At 44.9% G+C, this 27,130-nt stretch overlaps 1 protein-coding gene across 4 annotated transcripts in view; it reads right to left on the reverse strand.

Annotated features, from left to right (window-relative positions):
* The window catches only part of MTOR (mechanistic target of rapamycin kinase), a 101,399-nt gene that overhangs the window by 66,241 nt on the left and 8,028 nt on the right, over nucleotides 1–27,130 (reverse strand). For 2 of the 4 annotated variants that reach the window (XM_075060358.1, XM_032775432.2), the window contains 21 exons: nucleotides 26,458–26,644; nucleotides 26,140–26,268; nucleotides 24,287–24,531; nucleotides 23,563–23,778; nucleotides 22,623–22,828; nucleotides 21,863–21,985; nucleotides 21,378–21,467; nucleotides 21,192–21,284; nucleotides 20,496–20,630; nucleotides 19,986–20,115; nucleotides 16,042–16,292; nucleotides 15,192–15,233; nucleotides 14,107–14,193; nucleotides 13,356–13,523; nucleotides 12,981–13,093; nucleotides 12,403–12,565; nucleotides 11,974–12,066; nucleotides 11,053–11,199; nucleotides 9,644–9,786; nucleotides 6,721–6,883; nucleotides 6,469–6,614 (listed from right to left, as the gene is read on the reverse strand). In XM_075060358.1, the coding sequence (XP_074916459.1) occupies nucleotides 6,469–6,614; nucleotides 6,721–6,883; nucleotides 9,644–9,786; nucleotides 11,053–11,199; nucleotides 11,974–12,066; nucleotides 12,403–12,565; nucleotides 12,981–13,093; nucleotides 13,356–13,523; nucleotides 14,107–14,193; nucleotides 15,192–15,233; nucleotides 16,042–16,292; nucleotides 19,986–20,115; nucleotides 20,496–20,630; nucleotides 21,192–21,284; nucleotides 21,378–21,467; nucleotides 21,863–21,985; nucleotides 22,623–22,828; nucleotides 23,563–23,778; nucleotides 24,287–24,531; nucleotides 26,140–26,268; nucleotides 26,458–26,644 (3,070 nt within the window). The remainder of the gene's footprint in view (nucleotides 1–6,468; nucleotides 6,615–6,720; nucleotides 6,884–9,643; nucleotides 9,787–11,052; nucleotides 11,200–11,973; nucleotides 12,067–12,402; nucleotides 12,566–12,980; nucleotides 13,094–13,355; nucleotides 13,524–14,106; nucleotides 14,194–15,191; nucleotides 15,234–16,041; nucleotides 16,293–19,985; nucleotides 20,116–20,495; nucleotides 20,631–21,191; nucleotides 21,285–21,377; nucleotides 21,468–21,862; nucleotides 21,986–22,622; nucleotides 22,829–23,562; nucleotides 23,779–24,286; nucleotides 24,532–26,139; nucleotides 26,269–26,457; nucleotides 26,645–27,130) is intronic. The other 2 variants (XM_075060359.1, XM_032775433.2) reach the window with 1 other exon arrangement.

The following is a 27,130-nucleotide window of genomic DNA, read 5'->3' on the forward strand; positions in this document are numbered from 1 at the left end:
TACAATGAACTGATTTGCAACGTTACTAGTGTTCCTCTTGGAACACAGAAGGGCCATTTTGTGCCACCTCATCACACTATCACCAAGACCAGGAGCGAACAGGGAGCAAACAGCGAGAAGCCTTTTACCATTGACACTGTATTCCAAAACACAAGGGGTGGGGTGGGGGGCTTTTAATGTTTAATTGGAAAAAGGTAGGTGGTAAACAAGGGATCAAGTAATACAGAGGTGATGTGTGGCTCTAATACAGAAAAGGATCCTGGATAATATTATGCACTAAGAGAAGCAATCTCGAGTGATTTGTGTTGTCACTGGAACCCAAGTTGTATTTAAAGCTTTATTCCATCAAATCTCTATTTTATGATGCTTGATCCTGAACTTCCACCTGCTTTTAACTTTCTGTTTTTACTTAAAAGAGAATCCAGATGTGGGAAATATTTAACACTCTGCTTTATGGTTTACAAGCACAGGATTATTCCCTTGTATCAGGTCTTTGGTCCATGAAGAAAGCTCTATTGCCACCAGCTGTGACCAGTATTTGATGCTTTAGAGAAAGGCAAAATACAGGCACCTAGTAAATTTTGCCATGCTGCCCACATGTCAGGGGTGGGGTGGGAGAAAAGGAGCAAGCTGTTCCTTTCATTACAGTATTGAAAGTTCAAAGCAATGCATCTGGGAGCAGAGCTTTAATGGAAGCCAGAGAATCCTCAAGTGCCAAGGGAAATTAGAAATGTACAAAAATCCTCCCTTGCTGGTGGGTTGCCATACCCGGGAATTTCCAGGTTTGTTTTGGAGGGTTATTTTTTGTAAGCACTGCCTAAAAGTTCCACGTTGAAACCAGCACATTCCATTTCCTTACCTAAGAGTGTCTTGAAAAAGATTGTTAAAAAGGGCAGCCACACCGTTGCTTGAATATATAGAAAAAGACAGTTATAGTTAATATATCTATTTTTATTTACTTTAAAGAAACAAAGCTTGAGCCTAATTTAAAATTTTCTGTCTTATGTGGAACGAGAGACAAAGGTTTCCTGGGAAATGCCTTATATATGCTGACTATTCATACTGTACATTGGAACGGCGTTGTATACAAATATGCAGTCTGTGCAATGGATTTTTTTTTTTTTTTAATACCAAACTTTTCCATTTCTGTAATAAATTCTCTCATTTTTAAGCCTGTTTTCTTCAAGTCTTGTTCCTTACGCTGCTGTTTGATACAAACACTCACACAGACAAGAGGGATTAAGGTCAGGAAAGGGGAATACAGCAAGTTCTGAAGCGTTCTGGGGGATGCAACAGAGGCGAAGGGATGAAAGCATATTGCAGAGAAGGCAAAAACAGCACAGCATGCTGCACAGAAGCAAATATCTATAAAGTAAACAAAAAGGTGAAAGCATAAATCTAAAAGCAAGCATCTTCAGAGAGCTTAAAACTCCATCGTATAAAGACCAAAGCAACTTGTTCGAGAGGCTGTGCCCTTCCTCACATCACAGAGAACTTCGTACAATGATTCAAGAGGGAGAGAGGCTGCATATACCAATTCAAAGGGAAAGATTTCTCCTAGTCCAAGCCAATGTGGAATTCTAACATACAGGACTCAAAGCTACAGATTCCTTGCTATTCTTTATCATTCTGATTACAGTGGCATTCACAATGTGCTATATATTTCTCGCCCAAATAGGAAAACTTTCTTTAATCAGTGAATGCAAGCTCCCTCCCTGCCTGCCTGGCTCACTGAAATCCATAACTAATTTATTCACTTGCTTTCTATTCTTTGTGCTGAGGCTGAGTTCTACAATTGGAGTCTTGGTTTTAGAGACTCCAGCACTCGTGTAGAGCAGCATCTGCCTTTGCAACCGTGTTCAAGTCACAGTCTGAAACAAGGAGCCGAGCACTTCTATTCCCTGGGGAGAATCAGAGACAAGGACACAAGCATGAGCAAGTTTCTTACTGAACTCTGTTAAATCTGCCTTCAAGAGATCACTGGGGTGGAGAGAGGAGGGAAATAGATTGTTGAAGGGCTTTAGGTGGGACAGAAGAGTATCAGTCTGCAATATGCTATTAAACAATTATTCATTTAAAGGAACTTACTGTTACTTATCCCTGGGGAAAGATCCTTTCACAGGAACATCCACATCTCAAATTGAAATGATTGTTTGGCTGGTTGGGAGCAGTACACTTGACAAGTTTAGTAATTTGAATCTCTCAACAGCTGAATCAAGCTCATACACAAGCTAGGAAGGAAAAATAAGGAGGCAAATAGACAGCAGAACGTGCTGCTAAGTTGTGACTCAAATCCTGGCCGTTCTCTGGGAAGTAACTTATAGCAGCAGACACGGCCAGGTGTACACAGCAGGTAGAGAGGCTGGAAGGCTCGTTGTCCCACTACTTTGCTATTGGGAACAGAAGACTGGCGCAAATTGTTTTGCATTATACCGATTCCACTTTGCCTTCCATTTTGAGGCAAGGCACAAACCCTTCAGTTTGCAGCCAGAGCCCTGAGAGCTGCTGAATCACTCTGCCCACCCCAATCTGCCACAACAGCATTTTCCACCTAGAGGACAAGAGCCATGATGCTCATCCCAAAGGTGCACCTCCAAGCCTGGTCCAACTCTGATTATTTCTTCACCAAAAGAGCCTTGACTCCTGAAATGTTCAGGAAGTCTTCACCCTCCCACTCCCAAAGCAGCACTCAAGGCACTGGACAGACAGTTCAAATACAATGAACACCCAGAACAGCCATATTAGAAGGCCAAGCAAAGTCACATAAACCACAAACAAGGAGGGGGTCGGAATGCAGGAGCAGACACCAATCACGCTAACATCTAAGAGTGGAGAGGGATAAACTGAGTGGACATGCAAGGAGAAATCTTTGCTGCTTCAGGACAGTTTTGAAAGGCACAAAGAAGCTGGGGTTTTTGTGTGACCTCCTCTTGGATGTGCCATGACCAACACCGCAGAGCAAGATGGCCACAACACCTGCAAACCTGGTGCTGCAAGGGCACTGACTAATTTGCATTTGAAAGAATTTGCACCAGCTTTCCACCTGTTCTTCTTTTCCCTTACAGCTCTATCAGAGACAACTCCATAATATTCACCACTATAGTACAGCTATTTCTTCCCTACTCATCACAAAGGGCCTGCCATTGGCACCTCACTAAATCTTGCTCAAGAGCCATAAATCCCTGGGTGTTTTATAATCACCTATAGTTATAGTGCCTTTGAGCCTGAATGCTCCCAAAGTACTTCACAAGCTATATTCAAACAGCACTGCAGAAACACAGACATCTGTGGAAGGTGGCACCAACCAGTGGACAGCGCACAGCACAGCAATTTTCTGGGAGGTGAGAACAGATTTTGGCCTCCAAATTATACCACTTACAAATAATGCCATGGGACTTTTAATATTCCTGCAGTACAGACAAGAGGCCTGTTTGCAAGATCTTGTCTAAGAGACTCTCCATCTTCCCTACCCAATTAACTTATCCCCCTCATAATGTAGATGGACCAAGTTAACCCATCTAGGATCTGAAGCTGTGATTTCAGGGAGTTTGTTTCAAGCAAGGTGTGTCAATTTTTGTTTACAGAGCCAGGACACATGCTACAGCAGCCTTGGTGGTACACAGGGGGGAGAAGTGATGTTTATTTGGAGAATTCCACACATCTCCCCTCTGTATTTATCTAGGGCCCTGAAACTTCAGTTTCAAACTTTTTTTTTTTTTAAAAGCCACGGTTAACCATGTCAGGAATTTCAGACAGCTTGGAGGGTGTGACCTGAGAGTGAACAACACTTCATTTGGCCTCTCTCTGTACCCAGTCCTCCGGAGTCAGCCTTTAGAGTCCTAATGGAGAAAGACGTGTCCGTGCTCTGAGAATGTAAATCACAGACAGTCAGGGCTGCACATTGCCCATTGCAGAGCCTTCCTGCTACAGCAATAAAAGCTGCAGCCTCTCTGGTTTTGTCACTAGCATTTTAGATGTTTCGTTTCTGACAGTTTTCAAGCTGATAATTTGACCCAGAATGGAGAGGGCCAAAAGGCTGCCCCCAACCCCAATTCCAGCACATAAAGCAAGCCAGGTAGTTATAAATTAGACAACCGATCCTAGGCATAATGGCAAAATCTACTGAAAAATACGTCAATCATGAGACACTAACAGGACCTTGGGGAACAAAAGCATTTGATAATATTACCTAGAAGTTATTGCTGTCTGGGCTGATATGAAATGAGAAAAAAATCAGGGAGGTGCTTTCTAGAGCTGTGCATTCTCAAGACAACAGTTCAAAGGTAGCCTGGCCCTGCTAAGCTAACATACTTTAGCCAGAGCTCTCATAAAATTTTACTAGCCTAGACACAAAATCTTTTCTGCCACCCTTGTGATGTGATATTTTATTTGCCCATCCAAAAAACAGAAGTTATTTGTGCTGAACAAGTAGAATTTTGAAACACTGAGCCAAGTCCAGGCAGTGAATAGAAATGCAGCCCTGCACAGCTGAGCACACCTTGGGGCTGTAGCCTGAAACTGCCCTTTGCAGCCAAAGGGTCAAAAGCCTCTCTAATATTTTTGCTCAAATATAAATATAATCTAATTCACCCCAAATCCAGCCCAAGTCAGCTATAAACAAAAGCGCCTGGTTCCTAGTCCTCTGCCCACCATGAGAGTATGCACCTCTTTAATAGGCCATCTGTGTTGGCCTAGCATTCAGTTAGCTTTACTGCAGCATTTCCTAAATGTAGGATACAAAATACCACAGAAAGGTCAAGTCATACAGCAAAGTACAGGTAACTGCTAAATGCTCTTTTCATTGGCTGCCTCTAGAACAGCAGAACAAATGTCATAAACAATGGCTTTTTAAAGTAATGCAGCAGCAGCAGATTCCCCCCCCCCCCCAACGAACACATGCTCTGGAAAATTCCTCACCAACCAACAGTTTAAACAGTACCTCTAATTATTCAAGCTTAAGAGTACAGAAGAAAAATTCACCAGGGTATGTTCTGTTACAGCAACAGCTTTAGATGAGATATGAGCAAAACCAGCAAGTCTGCAGTGAACTTTGGCAAGTTCTGTGGAATTTATTTTGTACTTGAGCTCAGGCATTTCAACAGCAGATGATATTTTAAGATGCAAGGAGGGTCAATTACAAAGATATTTATTAGCTTGTTATACTGAAATGTCTTTTGCTGCTACAACCAGGCCAAGTTATACAGAAAATTTGCTAATCCCAAACACACTACTGGAGTCCATGCAGTTCATAAATGGCCATTTACTTTCCTCCTAATCAGTCTTTTCAAAAACATGTGCTAAGGTATCATGTTCCAGTATAAAGAATATTCTATTAACTGTTTGCAAATATACCTACATTATTTAGGCGGAGCCTTTCTTTCAAGTGAATGGGAGGTTTGGGTGAAGCACGTGCATCTAGTCTAGAGAGAAACTTTTGCATCATGGCATTTTGATGCTTCTACCGTGATGATGCTGCCAGTGGCATGTTCCCACAGCATGGCCATTACATCATCACAAAACAACAGGATGTCACACATGGAGTCTACAAGCTAGGCTTGTAGGGCATGATCCTGGAAAACAGAAGGTTCAGCAACACTACGCCAGCCACACTGCAAAATGCAGTGGTTGGTTATTCCAGTAGGACAATCACAAATGAAATTGTGAATGTTGGCATTTAAAGTAACAATATTAAGAGCACAAAAGGTACCATCCATTGTGATGGCTGGACAAACCGGTGGGAATTCAGACTTTTCTGTGGCGTATTTCCCTTTGAATGGCTGCAGACTAGCCCAGCAGTGCTCGATTTCATGATCAAAACTCTTCAGAATCAGACAGGTTGAAAATCCCTTGTTGTGCGGGAGGTGGAGCGGGGGGGGACACACTGTAATTTGTGGCTTTTCCTTAAACCCAGTAATTCCTGCCATCTCACTGATAAACACCAGCTTAGCCCAATCTGAAATACTCAGCTATAACAATAGATACAAAAAAAGGCCAAGTTCATTTCCCAAAAGCTTTCTGCTCAGCTGCTGAGCTTCAGGTTTACAGACGGTATTTCCTTTAAAGTGCAGAAACACCTTTCATTTACATTTCAGCCACTCCCTGGGGACTCCCACCTAACCAGGGAACATGGGAGGACTCTGTCTGATCTGCTTCTGTAACTGTGACCTGCAAAACTTCAGCAAGTTACAGCTCATTGAGAGAGGGAAATTTCACACCAGAATTTTTACTGCACAGAAAGAGAAATGAACTCAACAGGTGCGAATGTGCACAGTGAGCAAGCTACAAATGCCCCCTTGAAAGCAAACAATCTGCTAATCTACACATTGGACCCCATGGCCGACGCTCTAAATCACCAAAGGGCTCTTTTTGCTGCCTGAGAGTGGAGTGGGTCTACTGTAAACGACAACAGAGCGCAGGAGAAGTTTGGTGGAAATCAGGAACAACCAGAACTGATGAGAGTCACGCTACCTGATGAGCGACTCCAGAATAGCTGGGGTGGGGCCCTTCTGAAACTCCAGCTCTTTGTAGTGCAGGGCCTTAGCATAGGCACGGCATTTAGCAGCTCTTTCCCCCAACAGGACAATGCCATTATCATCTCTTAACGGCAACGGACCCTGGAGAGGAACAGGTCAGAATCAGAAATCGAGTGGGTGTACAGGAAGGGAGGACAGTGTGTAAGGATAATCACCCCCCATCCCGCAACGAGGGGCTCTCTTTTACCTTGTCACTGTGTTCCATGAATTCTGCCAAGTTCAGCAGGGTCTGAGTCACCTCTGCAATATCCTGAGAAGTGAGGGCCAACTCAATGCTTCGGATCAGCTCATCCTGCTGGTCTTCATTCAGCTCAGACCAGCAGGAAACGAAGGCAGCATTGAAGAGATCTCTGAGGAAGGAGGGAAAACAGGATTAGAGGAAGGGATTAACCATTCACTATAAAACCAACTTCTGTTCTTCCGCTGTGGGCTGAGCTCCTGTATTCAGCACAGGGCCACCACTGAGTTATGCGGGAGCCAACATGACAACAAAACTGAGGTCGTGACCACTTGTGGTCACTGAAGATGTCCTGGATTTTTTTAAAATAAAAGATTTTAACCTTCCCAAATTCTAAACACAGATAACTGCACTATGCCTCTTTCAACTCCCTTTGAACTTTGACAGAGATGGAATTCTTCACTGCCTTTCCTAAACTGTTGTGTAGTACTGCCATGCCCTAAACATCTACTCTGTTCCACCCCAGATGTAATGACATTCCAGTAGTACCCTCAGTGATTTCCGTACTGCATATAGGTTGAGTGATCTTTCTGTAATGCACTTTAAGAACCATTTGGGTGAGAGATACTGTACAAATATAAGGTGATTTGGCGACAGGATTTCAGTCTAACTAGTACTTAGAACACAGGACTGGGCTCCAGGAGCTCCTGAGTTCTAATCCCAGCCCTGATAGTTTCTCTCCATGGCCTTGACAAGTCACCTCTGCCTCAGTCTCCCTTCCCAAGAGGGAGGTAGGATGCTCATATGTGCTCTTGGGATATATTTGGAGACAATTATTATTATTGGTGGATCAGAATATTTTAAGTAATTTTACTTTTGTCTTTAGATGGGGAGTGAAAGTGAGGGTGGAGTCCTTTCTAGTCCAGTGGCTTGACCGTCAGGCTGTGGCCCAACAAGAGGTTTTACAAACCCTTTGCACTATCCTCGGATAGAGTTCTACATAAAATTGGCGCTCCAATATGAGGCTTATCACTTGCTGCCTCAGCATTCTGCCTGCTGCTGAGACTATTTAAGGGATTCTGTAGAGAATCAAAGTATTTCTTGGATCATTATGAAGCTTAACAGCTAGAAGAATCTTGCTGAGGTACTAGAAATCAGAATCCAGACTCACAAGAGAGCAGATGACAAAGCCCTGACAAATGCAACCTCAGCCTTCTCTTCTGTAGTTGATTTTAAGTGTGAGGTTATGTGGGGACACACTACAAGAACATATTAAACCTCAACTAAAAGACTAAAATGCATCACTGGGGAGGATCTTGCTTTCACTGTCTTAGTACCCTTCTCTCAATGAGCTGCTTTATTCATTTTTAATGCAGAGAAAATAGGATATGAAATGAATATAAATAAGGCTCTCTTGAAATTCCTGGTATTGTCTATATTAAATATTACCTTACATTTACACAGTGCCTTTCAGCACAAAGGTTTCCAACCTGCTTTACGAACCACATGTAGACAAGTCATTGCAGTCATCGCTGGGGGCGGAGGACAGTAGCCAGCAGACAGCTCCTACGCAGCCTGCTGCACAACAGTGCAGGGGAGGGAGTTTTTTGGCCAAGGGGATGGATCCTGATCTTTGAAAAAGCATGACAGGATGTTTGATTCACAGAATCACTGCTTTGAAGATCTAACTGAAGAGGCTCACACACAAGTTGCAGAGAACTTAATTTACGTATCTGACTAGGACAAAGGACTGAATGAATCCAGCCAGGATTAAAACATGTGGTTGCAAGGAGCCTTGTTATTCCAAACACTATGCTTAGACCACAGGACCACAAGAGATCTTAGTGGCTTAAGCACTGGTTTTGAAACACTTTATGTTCCTTCTGTGCAAAGCCCTGCAATTCATTCTGGTATGCACAGGAATGAGAAATTCCTGTGTTTATTTCTTCAGCACAAAATGCCCAACAAGATTAAATGTTAAAAATAAAATCTTTTAAAGCAGTATGATGATGGTGGACTGCAACAGCAGGGAGCATGTCTATCCTTTCTGCTCTGAATACTGTATCTGGGTTCCAGCCTGAACCAGTGGGGCAGGGAGAATGTCCCTTAGTATTTTTACTGGACATGTGTTGACATCACAAAGTTATCACATAGTCTGTGCTCACTACAGAGTAGAACTGGGGTTTAGCAGGGGTTGCTGCAGAGAGGATTAAGTGCATGGGCAGAGCTCTGTGTGCACATACGGTGGAGGGAAGATGAGGGCACTCTGGGAGTGGGGCTAGAATAGCACGGAAATACTAAAGGACAGAACTGAGATGCATTTGCAGAGCTGTAAAGGACACTTGCACAATATCTGCCCACACAGCAAGCCCCAAACTTTTGCCAATCTATCAGCCTTTCCATTGTATGTGTGCTACAATTCACTTCTATCAAAAAATCAAAACTAGAAACGAGCGGCTGTCTTGAGACAACAGTAAAGTCAGGTTCCCGCCCACTGAAGTGACAATTATGTGCCACAGGGAAGAGATGAACAAGCAGCTGCTCACCAAAACCAAGTCACCCTAGACCTACCAGTTACAATGATATTAAATCAGAGCAGTTTATTCCACCCAGAGGAACCTTATCTGAGATGCAGAGTTCTACAAACGATTTTTTACTTTCCTGTTTTTTCAGCTTCACTTTTATTTGCCTTCTATTATTCTGGAAAGAGAAGTAGACAGAATTATCTTGAAAATTCTCCCACTCAACACTGCACCTCGAGGAGCTGCCAATCAGTAATGCCAATCGTTTTATTCCATGCCCAAGCAATAGGTAACTTTATGTAAAATTCCACAGCTTTTATGTGAGTTTCCATTTCCTTACCATTTTTTTTGGCATGTGCCTGCCGCTGCAAGCACATTAAGGAGTGGCAGGAAATACAGAATGACTGTACCTGGCCATAGGATTATAGGCCTGAGCCAAGGCCCAGCAAGAGCGCAGGGATGGCGATGAGGAATCTTTCAGTAACTCCAAGCTCAATCGCCGCAGCCATTCCAACCAGTCATCTTTGGAGACTCTTCTTGCTGCTCCCCAGGCCTGAAACAGAAAGCAAGACAGCTCAGCTGCTGAGTGCAGTGCCAATACGTGAGCCCAAAGTAGAGGATAAGAGGCTTCAGCAAGAGAGGTTTCTACTTCATAGCTCTACATCTCATCTGGCACGATCTGTTGTTCTATTCCCAGCTGGGGTTCTCCTTCCACAGGGCCATTTGCAACAATCCAGCCTCATTTCTAAGCAACCCACCCAAAGCATGTTCCCACCACGCACGACAAATGTTTAACAAGCAAGACCTGCAGCCCTTCTCTCTCCTTTGCAAAACACACCCAATGTCACATGTCAATGTTAAGCACCAGCTTTGAAATACCTAATAGCGTGCGTCTAGAATTAGAACTGCAGGGTCATCTCAGCCCCCCACCCTGCTGAGGAGAGGGAGTGCCACACATACACCCCTCTGAATCTAGCTTATGGTCAAACAGTGCTCACATGACCAATCAGAACTGTGCTACTGCCCTCCTTAAGAGCAGATGGAGAACATCCAGAGGCCAGCCAAAGTGCTCCAATGCCTCCTGTTGGGAAGAGGAGCCAAGGATAAGCACTGCAATTAGTGGAATGGTAGCCATGAACTTGTCTTAAGTAGAACCCAGTTCCTTCATTGCACTTACCACTTAAAGCAAAGGGCTACATATCAAAGTTATTATTGTCACTCTAGGTCAATACTTTCCTGCTGTTTCCCTCTGAGCCAAGTCACTATTTGTCTGTGGTCTAAATAGTCTCACACATACAAATACCTAGAGATGCATCCACGCACAGAACTGTAAAGCACCACAGGGAGTTCATCTGAACATTAACTCTCTAACATGGAACAGAGGGCACTTTACACAGCTGCTTTAACAATGGGCTATTCTGGGGGACAGTGAGGATAGAAAAAAACATTCCAATAGAGCTGAAGCAGTTAAATCCAGAAGTAAGTGATAGACAATTCCAAGGCTCACTCCTCAGAATCAAGGAGTCTTGCGAACACGTCAGACACGGGAAAAGAGCCCTTCAGTGTTACTACAAGGCCCCTTTCAATCCAGCACCTGAACTGCTCACAAGACATCCTCTAAAACCAAGAGAGAACCTCAAAGTTGCTTAGAATTCTAAAGGAAGCCCTCTGACCCTAGACAAGTCTGCTCTTGGGGCTGACAGCTGACCATGGAAGAGAGCCCTGAAATGTTCAGATGCTCCAGACATAACTCTCTGATCAAGGCACCAATAGCCCCCCACCTTCTGCAGCAAGCTACTGCCGGAAATCCGTAACTCACCTTCTGCAGGTTGATGGTGCTGACGTGTAATTTCTTCATAGGTCCTGTTTCCACAGGGCCACTGGTCAGCATCTCTCCCTGGTTGCTTCTCAGCATTCGGTGCTGATAAATCAGGGGATCCTCCTCTTCGTCAGCAAGGGTGTAGCCCTGCAATCAATGGCTCAGAGTGAAGGCCAGGTGTGCCACTATTAAGACTTCCTTTAATGTCCCTACCTCTCTCCTCCCACTTTCTGCTCAAGGCTACCTGTCTGGGTGAAAGGAAACGCAAGAAGTTCTCAACTGTTAAGCTCAATTCGGGGTATGGGGATGATCTTTCACAACAACATATTACATCTTTGGCATCTGTGAGCTCAGGTCATCCCATTCCCATCAGCACTAGCTGCCAAGAAATCTTGGCTCCCAACACTGGAGGATGGAGAAGCTAAACTCAGTCATACTACTATGGAATAATACGTCACAAATCAGTGTCCAGTTGTGTCAGTGAGAGCTGCAGAAAGACATTGTGCTAGTGACCAGGAGAGGACGTAACAATGGAATTATGTTGGGAAATATGGGGCAGTTCCTGACTTATGAACTATCGGACCTGCTGTAGTACACTGGGCTTGAGCAGGGGAATCCTTCCTTGGTCCTAGGGTCGAAATGGTGAAGAAGATGGAAAGACACAAACTACTGTTATAGATTCCTCCTAGACAGTTTAGAGACTTTTCTATGTGGAGCCCAAGTTTTACAAGGCAAATAAGTTTTCCTGTTTCAGTCTCAAAATATCCAACTACATCATTTCTACTACTCAGAACATGTAAACAGTTACTCTGCATGCAACAGCGAGAAGCCTACACGAGTCTTCTGCTGCAGTAGCTTCAGTACAGAACCTACCTGAATCCGATTCTACACACCTGGCTGCATTCATACAAGCCAACTCACCTTCACAATTCTGCAGATGAGAACATCATACCGCTGGTGGTTTATTCGATGACGCATCAGGACCTTGTTCACCATTGGGATAAAAATCTGATACTGTATGGGAGAAGGAGTCAAAAGCCAGTTAGTCAGTTTCATTAAGACTAAAATATACCCACCGATTCCATCTTCAATTCACTGACCAGCTAGAAGCAGAATCTGAAAGAGCTTGATTTGAAAAACACATGCTACCAAAAGCCATTTGTGGGGAGGGCAGGGGAGACACTGTAAGGGCAAACCCACTGCAACATACAATTGTAGACTGGAAAGACTGCAAAACTGGACATTGTCTCTCTAAAATCCAGGCTGACTACATGTTAAACACTCCCATTTTAAAGCCATGAAGAAAATTCCCTCCTCTCTGGAGGCTGTCGCACTTAAGCAGGAAATTACCTTCTTCCCTAGCTGGAAAACCAGAGAGGACAAAGTATCCATGGCAGTTGGCCGTAGCTCAGGGCTTAGATCTAGTGTCCGCACGATGGGGTGAATAATCCGTGAAGCATAATCAGTGAAATCCAGCGATTCTGTCAGGCGGTCCACAGTCTCCAGAGCAGCTCTGAAACCAGAGCAGAAAGAGGTGAGGACTCTCTCATTGATGGGACAGAATAGGAGGAGAAGGCTGATTATAAAGATACAAGCGATTTATACACATATGTCTCAGCCATTAGCAAGAACAGAAATAGACATGGCAGTTTAGTGGGCTTTTGATGACAACAACACTTGCAAGACTGCTTGAATATGGCAGTGCCTAAGACAATGGCAGGTGAAAGCTAGGATTTACTAGTGCAGCTGAGAAACACAGAGCACTAGGGCTGAGGCATTCAAGTAACAAGTATTCCGTGCATCTGATTATCAAAAACCTAGAGGGACTAATCAGCAATCTATGCCATGTAGGACCACAGCAGCCACTGAGGAACACAGATGAATGGAAGCAGAGTAGAGAAGAGAGTACAGAGTTGGCAGATACTTACTTGCGAGCCACCAGTGGGACATCTGGGGCATCAAACAGCTTTACAATGGGAGGTAGTAACAAATGCAGGTAGTCATCCAAGTTAGCTCCAAACAGCTGGATCGCATTCAACAGCTGGAGGGAAAGATGATCCAATTCCACCCAGCTTAATAAAGTCATGAAACAGCTATGTTTTAAAGTAACCTTATCTCCACTTGGAAGCTGCTCTGGCACAGTGCATTCACCTGAGCACTGACTGAACCACTTTATCCCGTGCTATTATGGCAGCAGGGCTATTCCACCCCTCCTGCTTCAGTGTAGCCAGGCATGGGCCCATGGGACTAGGCTCCTGGACAGGCAGTACCCAACATATCACCTCGTAGGCTGAATCACTCACCTTGACAGAGACGTTGCGTCCTGGACTACTGTCATGCATGAAGACCCGTAACATGTGAGGAATAAGCTGAGGCAGATAGAGCTTGAACTCGCCCCCAAGAGCCACCACAATTTGCTCAATAAGTAGGATAATTGTGCTCTGTATAGAATTGTTCATGACCCAGAAGTCCTGGAGGAGAAAGATAAAAAAAGGTTCTCTATACTGAGCTGCATGCAGTACTGGACCAGGAGACAGCATCAGGCTAACACTAGGGAGAACCTTCTCCTCCATTAGGCAATTCCCTGATTTAAGCAACTTAAGAAAAAACAAAACACCAAGCCACCTATTTAACACTACATATTACACCAGCTTTAGGGCAACAGACGAATCATTGGTTATAATCACAATGCTCCAGCTTCCATCCCACGCTGTTCAGCAGTAGTTAGCAAGGCCCAGGTTCAATCCTAACAAAGAGAGAATGGCACGTACCCTCAACTGGAGTAACAGCTCTGAGACTGGATTAGAAGAAGAAACTATTATTGTAATATTAAGTGATATTTTATTAATCAATATTTTTCTCCCATTATTAATAATTTCCCTGCCTTCTGCAGAGGTTTGTTAATCTCTCCGGATCTCTCTTTCTGGATGGGGCACGTATTGTGACTGTGATATTCCCTCAAGAATGACCCCACCTGCTCAATAAAGGAAAGCGTAATTAACCACCTTCCACTATTTCCAGGATACTGGGGTTCAGACTAAGGGTTGTACTCACTCTCATAAGGGTGACAATTTCATCCATATACGGTCGAATATGGCTCCTCACAAAAGACACCAACATTCCTAGCTGCTGGAACAGGAACTGAAAGGAAGAGAGAGGTAAGTGCTCAATGCTGCTATCCAAATTCCTGTGCAATTCAGGGCAAATCTGATTTCAAAGCCTAATCACAAGCGCCTTTAAAAACTAAACAACATGCACAGCTGTAAATGCTGGGGCCAAATTCTCTCTCTCAGCCTCAGCCCAGAAGTTGGTATTTTTATCCACTGCTGCGACTATTTAAAACTTTGGATATGCATGCACCAAAAGGGATTCTACGCATGCAAATTGATTAGGTATTTAAACAACAGACTCGCAAGCCTGAACCCAGAGTTTGAAATACCACATCGCTTTATAAATTCAGACCTGGAGGCTGCTTGTGAAAATGTAGCCCCGATCTCTTGCTGCTGGCCAAACTCACCCAGATTTTAAGATACTATGTTCTATATTCTCTCCCTCTCCCCACCAAGGCATATTGGTGGAATATTACAGGGACAGATTGCAGTACTTGCCAGGTTAACGGTTCATTAGAAAGATGGCTAATTGTACCGTGGGAGTAGTGTGACCTAGACAATTTGGTGTGTTGGGTTCATGATTCACTTTGATGAAGCAAAACAAAATCATGTGCAACTATCCACTGTAGTGATTTCACGTTTGTGCTTGGTGTGAAATAATATAACAATTTGGGTGAGCACCCCTGGTCCACAAATGCTTATTTAAAACCAAAACAAACAAAAAAAACCCAACACCATTTGTATCATTTTCTATTAAATTTAACAGTTTTCATGCAAAACTTGCAGTGTAGATTGTAATTGGTGTTCATAGCAAATACAGGCCAATGTGTTCCAATTCACAAGTGGAGCTCAGAAGAATAGATCATGGGGTTCCATGAAAATCAGGTAAGTGGACAAGGGATAAAAAGCAGCCTCTTTGGCTAGGGCAACATATACATGTTTACTGAAAAATAACTCAGTTCTTGTGGAGCTGCAAGAGCAGGTTTACATACAGTGCAGGGAACTGCCTGGTTTGCGCTTTGTACCCACCTCAGCTCTTCTCCCCAGTACACTTTCACCATCTTCTTTTACCTGAAAATTTTTAAAGAGAGTGTGCAAAACTGCAGAGCTTTCAAGCAACTTAGGTCAGTCATGTCTAGGCACCCAGCAAACCCAGAGTGCCAGGGTTTTTCATTCCAATCTGAGCAGTAATTCAGTTTGGTAGAGGATTGCCAGTGGTGACTGTGGTTCTAAAGCAGGAATGGGGGTAATTCTGTTGCTCCCATCCCACATGTAAAACACAATTCCAGTAACTCATGCGAATTCCCCATTACATACACTCTTGAGGAAGATGTTCTGCTACAACCAGCCATCTTAGGCCAGATGCAGCTGAGGCCCATTCTTCTGATGCAATTTTACATTTAAGTGAAAATTGCTAGTTAAATGAGAAAGAAGTGAGGTGCTGTGGAATCATTGTCCACTCAGCTGTGAATGCCAGCTGACTGCAGCAAGTCAAATTTCCTGCACAGGAGGATGAAAGCAGACCATTTTGCTAGACGTTTAAGACTCTACATGTAAAGACACACGGTGCAACAGGGCATAAACTGCAGAGGCCATTGAAAGCTGTGGGACCTGCACAGGATGGCTTAAGGAGGAAGCAGAACTGAACTGACCATTTAGGGGGATGCTTGGTAGCAACTGTTTCAATGGAGAGGCAGAAAAATTGGTGCCACTTGATGTTCTGATCAATGCCCAGAGGAGAGAGAAAGCAAAGCTGGTACTTCACTTTCGCAGCATGCTTGGCAGCAGCACTCGGTACAGGAGCACCCAAAGACAGTTGCATTCGCATTACAAGGGATTCTTGTTTTGGGGAGAGGGAGCAAATTCCTAGCACACTCACCTCTCGGATGGCACCATCGCAAACCCGAATTACATTGAGAAACGTTGGCATGACCTGGGGCAGGAACTGCACACACTTCAGCCCGAGAGATTTGAAAATAAAGGTGATGGCTTGGACTACCATAGTGTGATGGTGGGACAAGGATTGGTCTCGGAAGATTCTCATCAGTGCTACCATGGAGACTGCAGGGTAGAACTCATCCAGAGGGAGGTTTCCCATGTTCACTAACATCTCACTGGTACTGTAATCAGCTGGGAAAAGGGAATGAAGTGTCACTTACATGCGTACACACAATGCACACCAACACTGCACTTCAGACACAGCTGGCTAATGGGGGGGCAGAGAGAAGAGGAATTTACATTAACAACATGCTCAGAGGAGATGACCAGTCCATGGGAACTTAAACCAAAGCCCTGAGACCCTGAGAGTTGTATTCCTAAATACAAGAAAAGAACGTGGCTGCACAGATCTCTCAATTTTTGCACAAAAAACCACAAATAGAGGAGTGGCATCTATAAGGCATTGTGCCCCAACCTGCCCACTGCACGTGCTTCTTTGCTGAGACTCTGTTTATAGCAGTTCAGAAGCTTTCAGGGTAGGAATGGGCAGAAAAGGGGAGGTATGATCTCCAGAGTATTGGCCCCCACAGAGCCTGGACACTTCTGTAACAAAATCCGTGCACAGGGTAACGTTGCTAAACAGTCATAGGGCGACCCAGGCAATGGTACTGCAGCAGTGCTACTGAGGAAGACAGAACAGCACAGCAGCACAGTCTTGGCTCACTGCAGAAGAGATCCCCAGGATTCGCCCATGTCACTAGGATTCATGGGGTTGGGTAGAGGCACAGTTTCAAGATTAACAGACTCCATTCAGCAAAATGTCTTCTGTCACAAGAGGTTGGGGGAAACAAGTGAAATGTGCAGGGTTTTCTTGCTCCCCTCCCACGTTCTTTGTGCATGAGATGGGAGTCTGCCCGCAGAAAACTAAAAGCTATACTAACAGCACAGCTTTAACTCTAGCTACTGGTCATCCTACTCAGCTGCAGTTCTTCAAACACAACAGCAAGAGCTAAGACAAGAGTCTCTCAACAATAACACAATCTGTCCTTTGATTGCACGTGACACCTGCTGCTCATCCCTGGTGGCCATCTGGGAGGAAAATTCATAATCTCACTCTGCTTTTGTAAAAAAAATAAAAATAAAAATAAAAAATGAGGGGATAACCCTGCCATTCTGGCCAGCATTCCTCTCCTAGGGATACACTTACTCATGTCCAAAAGTGAGAGCGTGCCAGAGCCTAGCACGTCACCTGAGACGTTTGCCTCCATGGCTGGATGCACTGCAGTGACTGACTGACTTTGTAAAGCACTTTTAGGTAGTTGGAGCATGACAAACACAGTCTCTCACATCTCATTTATACAATATTCTGCAATACAAACCTCTCCTGGGAATAAGCTACATCTGATTGACTGCCTCTTCCTCTCTCTTTTTAAAGATGAAATATCCCGTTCCTTCTTTTCCCATCTAATCAGATATTTTAAATGGGGTAACCAGTATGCTAATTTGTAGCTATCGGGTAACATTTTCTCAAGTGCCTCAGTGTCATTTTCAAATGTGGCATTGACATTCAGAGGGATTTAGGCTCCTAAGTTATTTGGGACTTGTCTACACTTGGAAATTTGCCTAGATAACTATTCCAGAACATGAGTGTATCCACAAAGAGTTACTTCGGAATAAGTACTCTGGTAAATTTCCAAGTGTAGACAAACCCTAAGGGCCTCTTGAAAATTTACTCAAACTTCTGTATCACCATATATTGCTCTACTACTCCGAGACCACATTCCTTTTGCACTCTCAACCCTGTCTGTTTGTATTAATGTTTGGAAACCAATGGAAATGGTATTTTTTATTCCATATCTAGACTTCATTTACACTGATGGAAATCCAGCAGAGCTCCACTGAATTCTTTGGATTTCACAAAAGAAAACCTTGCCAATGGCTGAGTGGACACGTCAGTATAACTATTTCCACTGTAGGTGTTTACAGTAAGTTACGATTAAACAATAAAGTCATTTATAGTGAATTCCACATCTGGAGATGCTCATAATCTGGCTACTTATTTTTGTTCTGTTCTCTTATTTTGTATACAGTGAAATTCATGCACACATACACAATCAGTTTCACAGCTGAACCCAGGGGGCTTTTTACTGCCTTACAGCATGCTATCTTGAAAGTGCTTAGAAATCTATTTGAATTCAGGGACAGTTTATCACGCTCCATCTGGTATTATACTTTTTATTGTAACAGTTGAAAGTGCTAATAAAAAATCCTGCCAAAACCAAAATCCTGTGATGCCAGTTTGATGGTTTTATTTAAGCAAACACCTGGCAAACAGCTGCCCGTCTACGTCCCGACACCATCGCCAAGCAATTCAGCATTATTGCTCTCTGGTCAGGAAATGGGTATACAACATGGGTAAACTGCAGACAGGGAGTGAGGGACGCAGGCAGAATTTTGTGCTGAAGCAACCGCATGAACTTCTACTTACATTAGCATCAAAATTCAATGATAAAGTAACGGGGCCAGAACTATTGATACCCTCAGTTGTATGAGTTTGACATACTCCATGGCCTTCTACGTGGGAAGTGTTTTTGTTAGATGGTTTCAGCATTTTACTTTGATAGCAAGCTCCGCAGAGCAGAGGCCTGTGTAATTTGTCTGTCAGACACCACATATCCCTAGGACGCTACAGAAATAATGGCCTAAAGCATTGAACTGTGCAATGGACAGTAAAGCCTATGCTCCTGAAACACAGCTCATTCTAGTGCAAGAACATGTAATGGAACAGGTTAGAAGGCACTTTGAGAGAGAAAAACTGGGTTTATGTTAGTAATTGTTTAAAAAATTTCTGATTGATCTTCATTCTCAGAATAAAACCACTGTATTCTGCATTCCCATGGAAGAGGGAGAAGAGGCTAGGGCAGGGAAAACTTTCAAAGGAGTCAAACAGTTCTCAGGGAGTGGTGCTGTGACCTTGTAGACAAGCAGTACTAAGTAAACCCTGTCAACTAAATGTAACATTTTTAAGGGGACACCATCAGCTTAAACAATTTCCCGCACATTTGCCTGCAATTTATGGACTATTGCTGCAAGTAGCACCCAAGATCATTACAGATAAAAAATTAGAGGAGATATTTCTCTAGTGGTCATTTTATTGTACATTTGACCACATCATGTGTATTCAGATTTCCCCTATGTCGGCAGTCTCCCATTTCCATTAGCCTTTCACACAGCAACAGGGAAGAGAAAGACATTTTATAAAACAGGAAGGTGCAATTGTAAAACCTCAAAATTCAGCAGGGAGACCTGTGAGAGGTGGAGAACATGAAATGACTTTCACCTCTAGTTCTAGTTCTAGGAACCCTCTAATGTCAACAACAGTTAAAAAAGGGAACTTTGCATGGAACCCTCAAAGTATTTTCTTTTTTGTGCATTCTAGCGCTAATGCTGTGTGTTTTCCATCCATAGATCTCTACGCATGTCACAAACACAGGTCAGTATCATTAGCTCTTTTTTAACAAATGATGAAACAGGTATTGAGATGTGACTCACCTGAAGTCTCAGAGGCAGAGCTGAGGGAAAAACTCAGGTCTCTTGACACCCTGTCCTATGCCCTAGCTACAGATAATTCTGCCTTTCTGTAGCTTAAGTCATTTCACTTCTGAGGGAAAATCCTGATTGTGTGTAAAGCCCATGGAGTTTTTGGGAAACACTCTTGGTTAGGATCCATCTAGCCCACCTCTCAGTACTGACTGAGGAAATAACCCAGATGCTGCATTACATTGTTTTCATCTTTAGTTCCTGTGCTGGAATGTAAAGATCAAGGCCCCTTTAAAACTAAACAGTGCAGGGTGCACATTCTTTCCCCAGTCTCCCTCTGCTTACAAGAATCCTGGCTGGATTTAGACTCCGACAGGCTGACAGCCGAAGCGTCTCGCGACTGGTCAATCATGCCAATATTCACTTTGTGCTTGTAAGGGTCCAAAGCCCCCAACAGTCCCAGCACACGGATAGCCTAGAAAGGGGGGGGGGGGGATCAAAAAAGAGAAGGCATGTCAAGGCGTATCACCCAGGCTAAGGCCAACACATTAAATGAAGCCTGAACTCAGGGCTCTGGGCAGCTGGTGAAGGGAAGGGGAAGAAGATCACGTGGTGGGGGAGACAGTCCCAGCGTATTCCAAATAGAGTGTCTTGATTCTCCCCATCCACTGAAGTGAGCAACTTCATTAGCTTCCATTCACAGCCCCTTTGGAGTCCTGCCCATTATGCCAAACTATCCCTCAATCAACCCCGACGACAGATCAGTCTTTCTTTCAGAAGGTTAGCAGGACTGACCTCGCCCTCTCATGCAAGTACGTGGAAGCTGCTGCTGGGAAGTGAGCTTTGAGTTCCTACCTCTCTCCGAGTGCCCTGGTTCTGCTCGGTCTTCAAGAAGTTCAGCAGCACATCCAGCAAAGTTGGGTATTTCCTGTACGGCTCCACCACATAACCTGTGCTGGCCACCAGCTGTCCCAGTGTCCACAGAGCCACCTGGAATGAATAGAGCCCCAAAGGGTTAATTATGATCAGGCCAAGCAGCAAGTTACTATTTGTCTGTCCTACCAGAGCCATTTTTATTCTTTTAAAATATCTCAATGTCTGATTGTCTTCCACAGGCCATGACATCGGAAGCCTCCACAAACAGGGTCTCTTTGTTAAAGGAAGGTGAAAAGTCAATTAACATGTGGCAATGTACAAACCTCAGGCTTATAGAACACACACACCACACCACTCTGAGACAGGATCTTTTTCTCCATCTCCTTCAGTTGGTTTTGGAAACGTCTCTGCAGTACTGAGCCTGATCCCAGCGTCTTCCACAAAAACCACTGACCTAAGCTGGGTTCTCTAGCCACGTGGCAGAACATCCTGATCACAAGACAGAGTGGCGCTATAACTTCCATCTTGGTAAACAAGAATGGACTCTGCATTCCATGAGAGACTGACATTCTGAGCTAACACTTTTTAGTAGCTTTCATAGCGTACAGTGACATTTTACTGTATGCTTGTGGTCACAGAGGACAGCATGGTTTAGGGCAGGTGTCATAAACGCACCTGTCTTTTTGCCAGCAAGGAGGAGTCCTGGAGCATGTCCATGATTATGATGAAGAGCTCGTCCACCCACTTCCTCATCTCCAGCCCACTGACCTATAGACAGAGGAAGGAAGGGCTCTCATCTAGAACTGTTACAGACTTAGGCAGCAATGATAATGCCTCCACATAAAGCTGCAAGACGCTTACCTGTGCCAGCTCCCCTATGGTAGCCAAGACATTATTAATCACCCCTGGATTTGGATCTGGGTCAGGATCTTTCAGTTTCACAATCAATGCCTGTTTGATGACATAGGAAAAAGTTAGAATCCTCTGAGAAACTTCTCCCCCCAACCCCCGACTCCTTCACTGAGCAATCTCTTCCCCGATTCCTGCACTGGAAATGCCAGTAAGACAGAGCCCCTAACAGATGCTCATGGGTGCCAACGTATGTTTCAAAGATTTACAACATATTTCTATCATATCTTTAGGGATTTTGCGCATCCAACATCTATCCAGGTCAAGAAGTTGCACACACTCAGGGTTGTCGTAGGGACCACACTCCAGTCTGGTTATGTCGTCATTACAGAGCAATGAAAATGATGTAGCTCATGGTCCCAGATACTGTGTGATCCACCTGTGAGCCAGAAGATCTCCCCCACCTAAAGTCAGCAGGAATTCTAAGAAGGCCCAACCTTAAGGATAGGCTCCATGTATGGACGAATGAGTCGGGGGGCATTGGAAACCAAGTGACCCAACATCCTGGCGCTCTGCTCCTTTATTCTGCCAACACCACTGTGTTCCAGCTCCGTCAGGATCTGCACAAAGGGCAAACCAGATGCATTAAAGCAGAGCAAAAGCTGGAGAGCCAGCGTTCTCCATGTAAGGCAGCAAACAACAGAAGAGAGCAAAATAACGAGACTGATCCCATCCTCCTCTGCAACTCATAACTCAAGTGTCAAAAGAGAAAGCAACCTCAGAAGCTGTATATGTGGTATCAGCCAAGGGTGCCCAAACGAGGCCATGGCTAATCTGTAAAAAATGGAATGGAGTGCAACCAGATCCATCCCTAATGGGGAGGGAAAGCCTATGGGATTATACTCTCGGGGATGGGATACTCCACCTCAGTCCAAACAGAAGGCCCCTCCACTCTAGGCAAAAAGCGTTGCACATGTTGGGACCTGAAGTTACTGCTGTCCTCTCCACCCTGGAAGTTGGTGACTGAAAACCTCATAGAATTCTGAGGGACGCTGGTGCAAATAAAATGAAACCATCAACACTCATTAGGAAAGCATTGTCTAAGACCTATCAAGCTGGGTTATAAACAGCCTTCCAGAAAGGGAGGCCTACGTTGCCCTGCAGCTATTCTAGCACAGTCTGACTTCCTTAATGCCACCTTCCCCACCCCAGTTAGTAAGGACTCCATCCCCATCCTTAGTACCCTGTCTCTGTTACCTGTATTAACATCTTGCGCAGGAAAGGCATGACAAAGGCAGGGTTCATGCTGCTCAGCCGGCCCACGGTGCAGATAGCTAGTTCTCGGATTTCAAACACCTGATCATTCAAGGCCACAAAGAGAGCCTGCAGATTTTCTGCCTGGGCGAGATGGGCATCAAACCTCTCGTCCAATGAGGCCAACACACAGTAACGGATATCGGGGTCTGCAAGAGCATGGTCACTTGTCTTCGCTCATGTTCAACTGCTGTTCTTACACAATCTTGACAGACACACTAAATAACATACCACCTTCTTTCACCAGAGAGCTACTGTCAGTGAACAACCCTGCCAAAACCTTGGAGCAAGTGGACGAGGACCCCAATGAGTGAGAGAGACCTGAACAATCTACCCAATGGCATCTCACTATTGCTCTGTGCTGCAAAACAAGACACCTGGGTTTCACGTCCAGGACAGTTTGTTGCTCCTAAAGCTAGTGTGACTGGAAGCACCACAGAGAAAGGGCAAACCAGCCCCAGGTGACCGCTCAGCCCCAGGTGACCGCTCAGCCCCAGGTGACCGCTCAGCCCCAGGTGACCGCTCAGCCCTTAACAGACTCCACCCAGCAAAAGGGGGAAAAGAGAGCGAGGTTCAACAAAAGGAGCCGGTCCCTCCTGAGTCGTAACAATTGAGACTGTGATGTGAGACAGGCTCATACAACAAGGAAAGAGGCAGGGAGTGAAATTCTGAGGCCTCCACCTAGAATAGAGAATTCCTGGGGTTACATCACTCTGCACTTGCTCTCCGCTAATACGCCCAAATCTGGGGATAGATTCAGAGGTGTGAAATCCATTTTATTTAGAAAGAGCGATTCCCTGGGTTATCAGAAAACAAGCCTGAACAGTACCACAACCCTCAGTCCAGGCACAGACAGCTGTATGGTGGCAAACCCAACAATTACCTGGGTCTGTTATCCCAACCACTAGCAGTTTGCTGAGGACATCTGCCACCACCTGCACTGCGGTCTGGCTGACCACATGGGCATGACCACTGATCAAGTGGATGGAGGGCGTGAGAAGGCGAGAGCAGGTGCGGGCCGCCTCCATCCGGATCTCCTTGTGCTCACTGTTCAGGAAGTGATCCGCACAGTGCCGGACAAACTGGGTCAGAGAATGGCCTGGATGGGAGTGGGGAAAAGAGAGATTGGTTCTCACACAGGTTTACGCCTCAGCGATAGAAGACTTTCCAGGGAGACAAACATGGAGCTGCAGCCTGAATGTGAGGGACACCGTTACTGTTTGGTTTAAAGTCTCTCCTCCTGTAACAGGAGTAGCTGTGTAAATGGGGTCAGTCTGAGCATGAGCTATGTCAGCTCTTCTCTTCTGTGCCAGCCAAGGAAAAGGCAAGCCCTTCCTTAGATGCTTTTAAACCTATTTCTGGATTGTAATTCTAATTACAGTATATAAATGTTTGTGTTACTATGCACCCACAATGGGTGACGCTTTCCAGAAGGCTCCTAAAACTCCACAGTGAATTCAGTAGTGGGAACACACACAGGCCATGGTTATTGTTGTGCAACCTTAATGACAGCATATGCAGCCTGCACCGACAATACTGACATGCATGCTTTCTGTGAGCGCCCCAATGCCTCTCACATCCACCCTGCTGCTGGCTCCACATCTTACCTTCGAACTCGAAGCTGCCCAGTGTGCGCAGGGCAAGGGTGATGCTGCCCACATCGCTGGCCTCGGGGATGTTGGTGAGGCTGGGAGAGGCCAGCTGATGGGCAAGACCCTTGGGCATGCCAGGGTGCCGGAGAGGTTTGTGCATTAGAACAAGAGAGAGCATTTTCAGCAACCCGTCCTGGATGTCCTTCTTCAGCTGGGGGATCTGACGACTCAAGTCATAGAGCACAGCGGTCAGAGCGGGGCTGAGGGCAACAAGCAGGCAGACACTCATTAGGACAGGAACAAGAATAGTTATATGTTTTGGCTTCTAATTCATGACTGTAACTTTGCCCATGAAAATGTTACCTGAGGTGTTTCTGATGTCACAGCACCACCTGCTATCACAGCACAGCTGCCTTCGTGCAAACTCCAGAGCTAACAAACAAACTGCTTGGATTCTAGCCCACACTGCTGTGTCAGGCGCTGCCAGGAATTATCTGCGTGGTGGAATTCTAGAGGAGAGTGATGCAAGTCACTCTGCATCAGGCTACCTTTGAACACTGCTCTGATGTTTCACACAGAGCAGAATGCAGCTGCAGGCTTATTTTAGTGGCATCTGCTGTGTTGGATGCCTCATTCCTATAATCTGTAGGCAAAGGCTACCAATCCACGTCCAGGAGTATGAAGCACTGTGCAACCTGGGAGCAAGCTGTTTGAAAGACTGCCTTTATCCGTATCCGCCATCCTGGCAGAGGAGATAAGCTGGGACACGTGTGTTAGGAGCCCCCAGATATGAACTCTGAAGGTGGGGGAAGGCTAAACGTAGGACAGTCCGACCTCAAATTCACTTCCCCTGTTGGTCTGACACAGCTGGAGTGCATTGACCTTCAGGGTCTTCCTGTTTGCCCAAGTTTTTGCCTAAAAGGAGTGCGAGTGCTGGGAAGCAGGGGAGTCTGCTCTTGACTTCACTGGGACTAGTTATTTTATAGAGCAATTCTTTAAACGGTGACACCTGCTCAGAACCCAAGAGACATCTCACACTGAAGACAAATTGCAGCTTGTTGCCTTCTCAGAGGAATAACCTCCCCCCAGCAGGATATATAAGCACTCACAGTGCTGGAGGAGTCTAGCTGACAGCACCAGGTGTGGAATGGGAAGCTCAGCACAGCAATGCACCCACATACTGAATTTAAAATACTGGCCCTGACTTCCAGACGTGGGAGCCATGATAACTCACCTAAGTGCTGAGCTTGAATAACCAGAGCAGCAGAAAGGCACGAATATCCGTTTCACACACCTAAGTGTACAGGGTTGGATTTGGTCACGGGATACAATTGCCCGTGTTTGAAAATCGTGTGTTTTCTGGTATGTTTCACTTTTAAGAGGAGTTTGTGAATTGGCTGACTCGAATGCACACCCTCACTCCAGCTGCCATCCCAATAGCTGAAGGATTCCTTCTCAAGAAAACGAATTGCTTCTGGAGTATTTCTCTTCGAAAGGAATTTGGTTTTTTGGCTCTTTGAATCTAAAGATTAGTTCTCACCCCTTCTCTCAAAAAGAATTAGTTTAGTAACACCATACTGTTATTTTCATCCTGGTATTTGGCTTCTCAGTGGCATGTCTTAGGAATTTCCCTAATGCAGGACAGTCAGTGCACTATTTCCTCCAACTCGGGAAGACGGAAAACAATATAATCTCCGAGTGTTTGTGAAGGGAAAGCATTTGACAGGCTTTTCTCTAACGCTGATTAAGAAGTCTGCTTGCTGGAGTTTCATAACTCACTTTTATACATACAGTGATCACCCTTGCTCATAGCCAACAATGCCATCCAGTGGCTAACGGAAGAACTTGCTAACATATCTTGTATCTACCTCAGTCCCACAGCCAACATGGGTTCCAGAAGCTCTTTGATGTCCTGCTGGATGCAGGGTCCCATAGCTCGTGCCAGCATGCTGATGCAGGTGAAGACTGTGGCATCCACCTGCATGGACTTCTGCCTCCTGAAAACAGACACCATGAGAGCTATTTACCTCAGAGTGCAATCCTGCATCTCTTCACCTCCCCTCACTTATCAATGTCTCATGGGAACACCTATCAGTTTAATAAGCTGTCATACCCCACTGTCACACCAAAAATGGCATGATCACCAGGTGTCTGTCCAAAAGCCTCTCTAACCTTCACACACTCACTTGTGGGCGAAATCTTTTGGTGGGAGTGCTGCTTTGATGATTTCAAGGACCTTGGGCAAGTAGGCCTGGAATTCAGACCTCACGGCCACAGAAAGCAATCCCAAGGCTTGGAAGGCTGCTGTTCGCTCCTTCTCCTTCTTCACACAGCTCAGGATGTGGTTCATCGTGTCTGGAAGGTACTGATCAGCTGATCACAAGAGCAAAACAAGACAATCAATGACTTCATTTGGCCTGACAGAGTGAACACAAAGTTTTTATGAGATTATGAGAAACCAACTTCCTATTGGCCTGTGTGGCTAAAAGCCCAGTGGTCCCTTTCATACGGCCCCCACTACAGAAACAGTGTAAGGGACAACCTGGTAATAGTAGTTAAAAGATGCTTCCTGTAAGCAAGATGCCAAGCAATTTATTGCTTGTTACTGCAGTGACCGACTGGGATTTTGTGGTGAAGAGAGACAATAATAAAGCTTTAAGGTAAATCCAGTTAGAGCCATATTGACAGTGCTCCTCTAACTCCAAATACTTTAGCTGTTCTCAGCACTTTGAGTGATTCAACTTTTGAAAGGCCAGCTGGGATTTTCTTTCATCCACAGAAGGGAAATCCGGATCGGACATTGCTGATAACTGGGATATAAGTGCAGGGAATAAGAGGGTACAGCTCAGCACTGAACAC

Source organism: Chelonoidis abingdonii, chromosome 23 (assembly GCF_003597395.2).
Source record: "Chelonoidis abingdonii isolate Lonesome George chromosome 23, CheloAbing_2.0, whole genome shotgun sequence".
Classification (NCBI taxonomy): domain Eukaryota; kingdom Metazoa; phylum Chordata; order Testudines; family Testudinidae; genus Chelonoidis; species Chelonoidis abingdonii.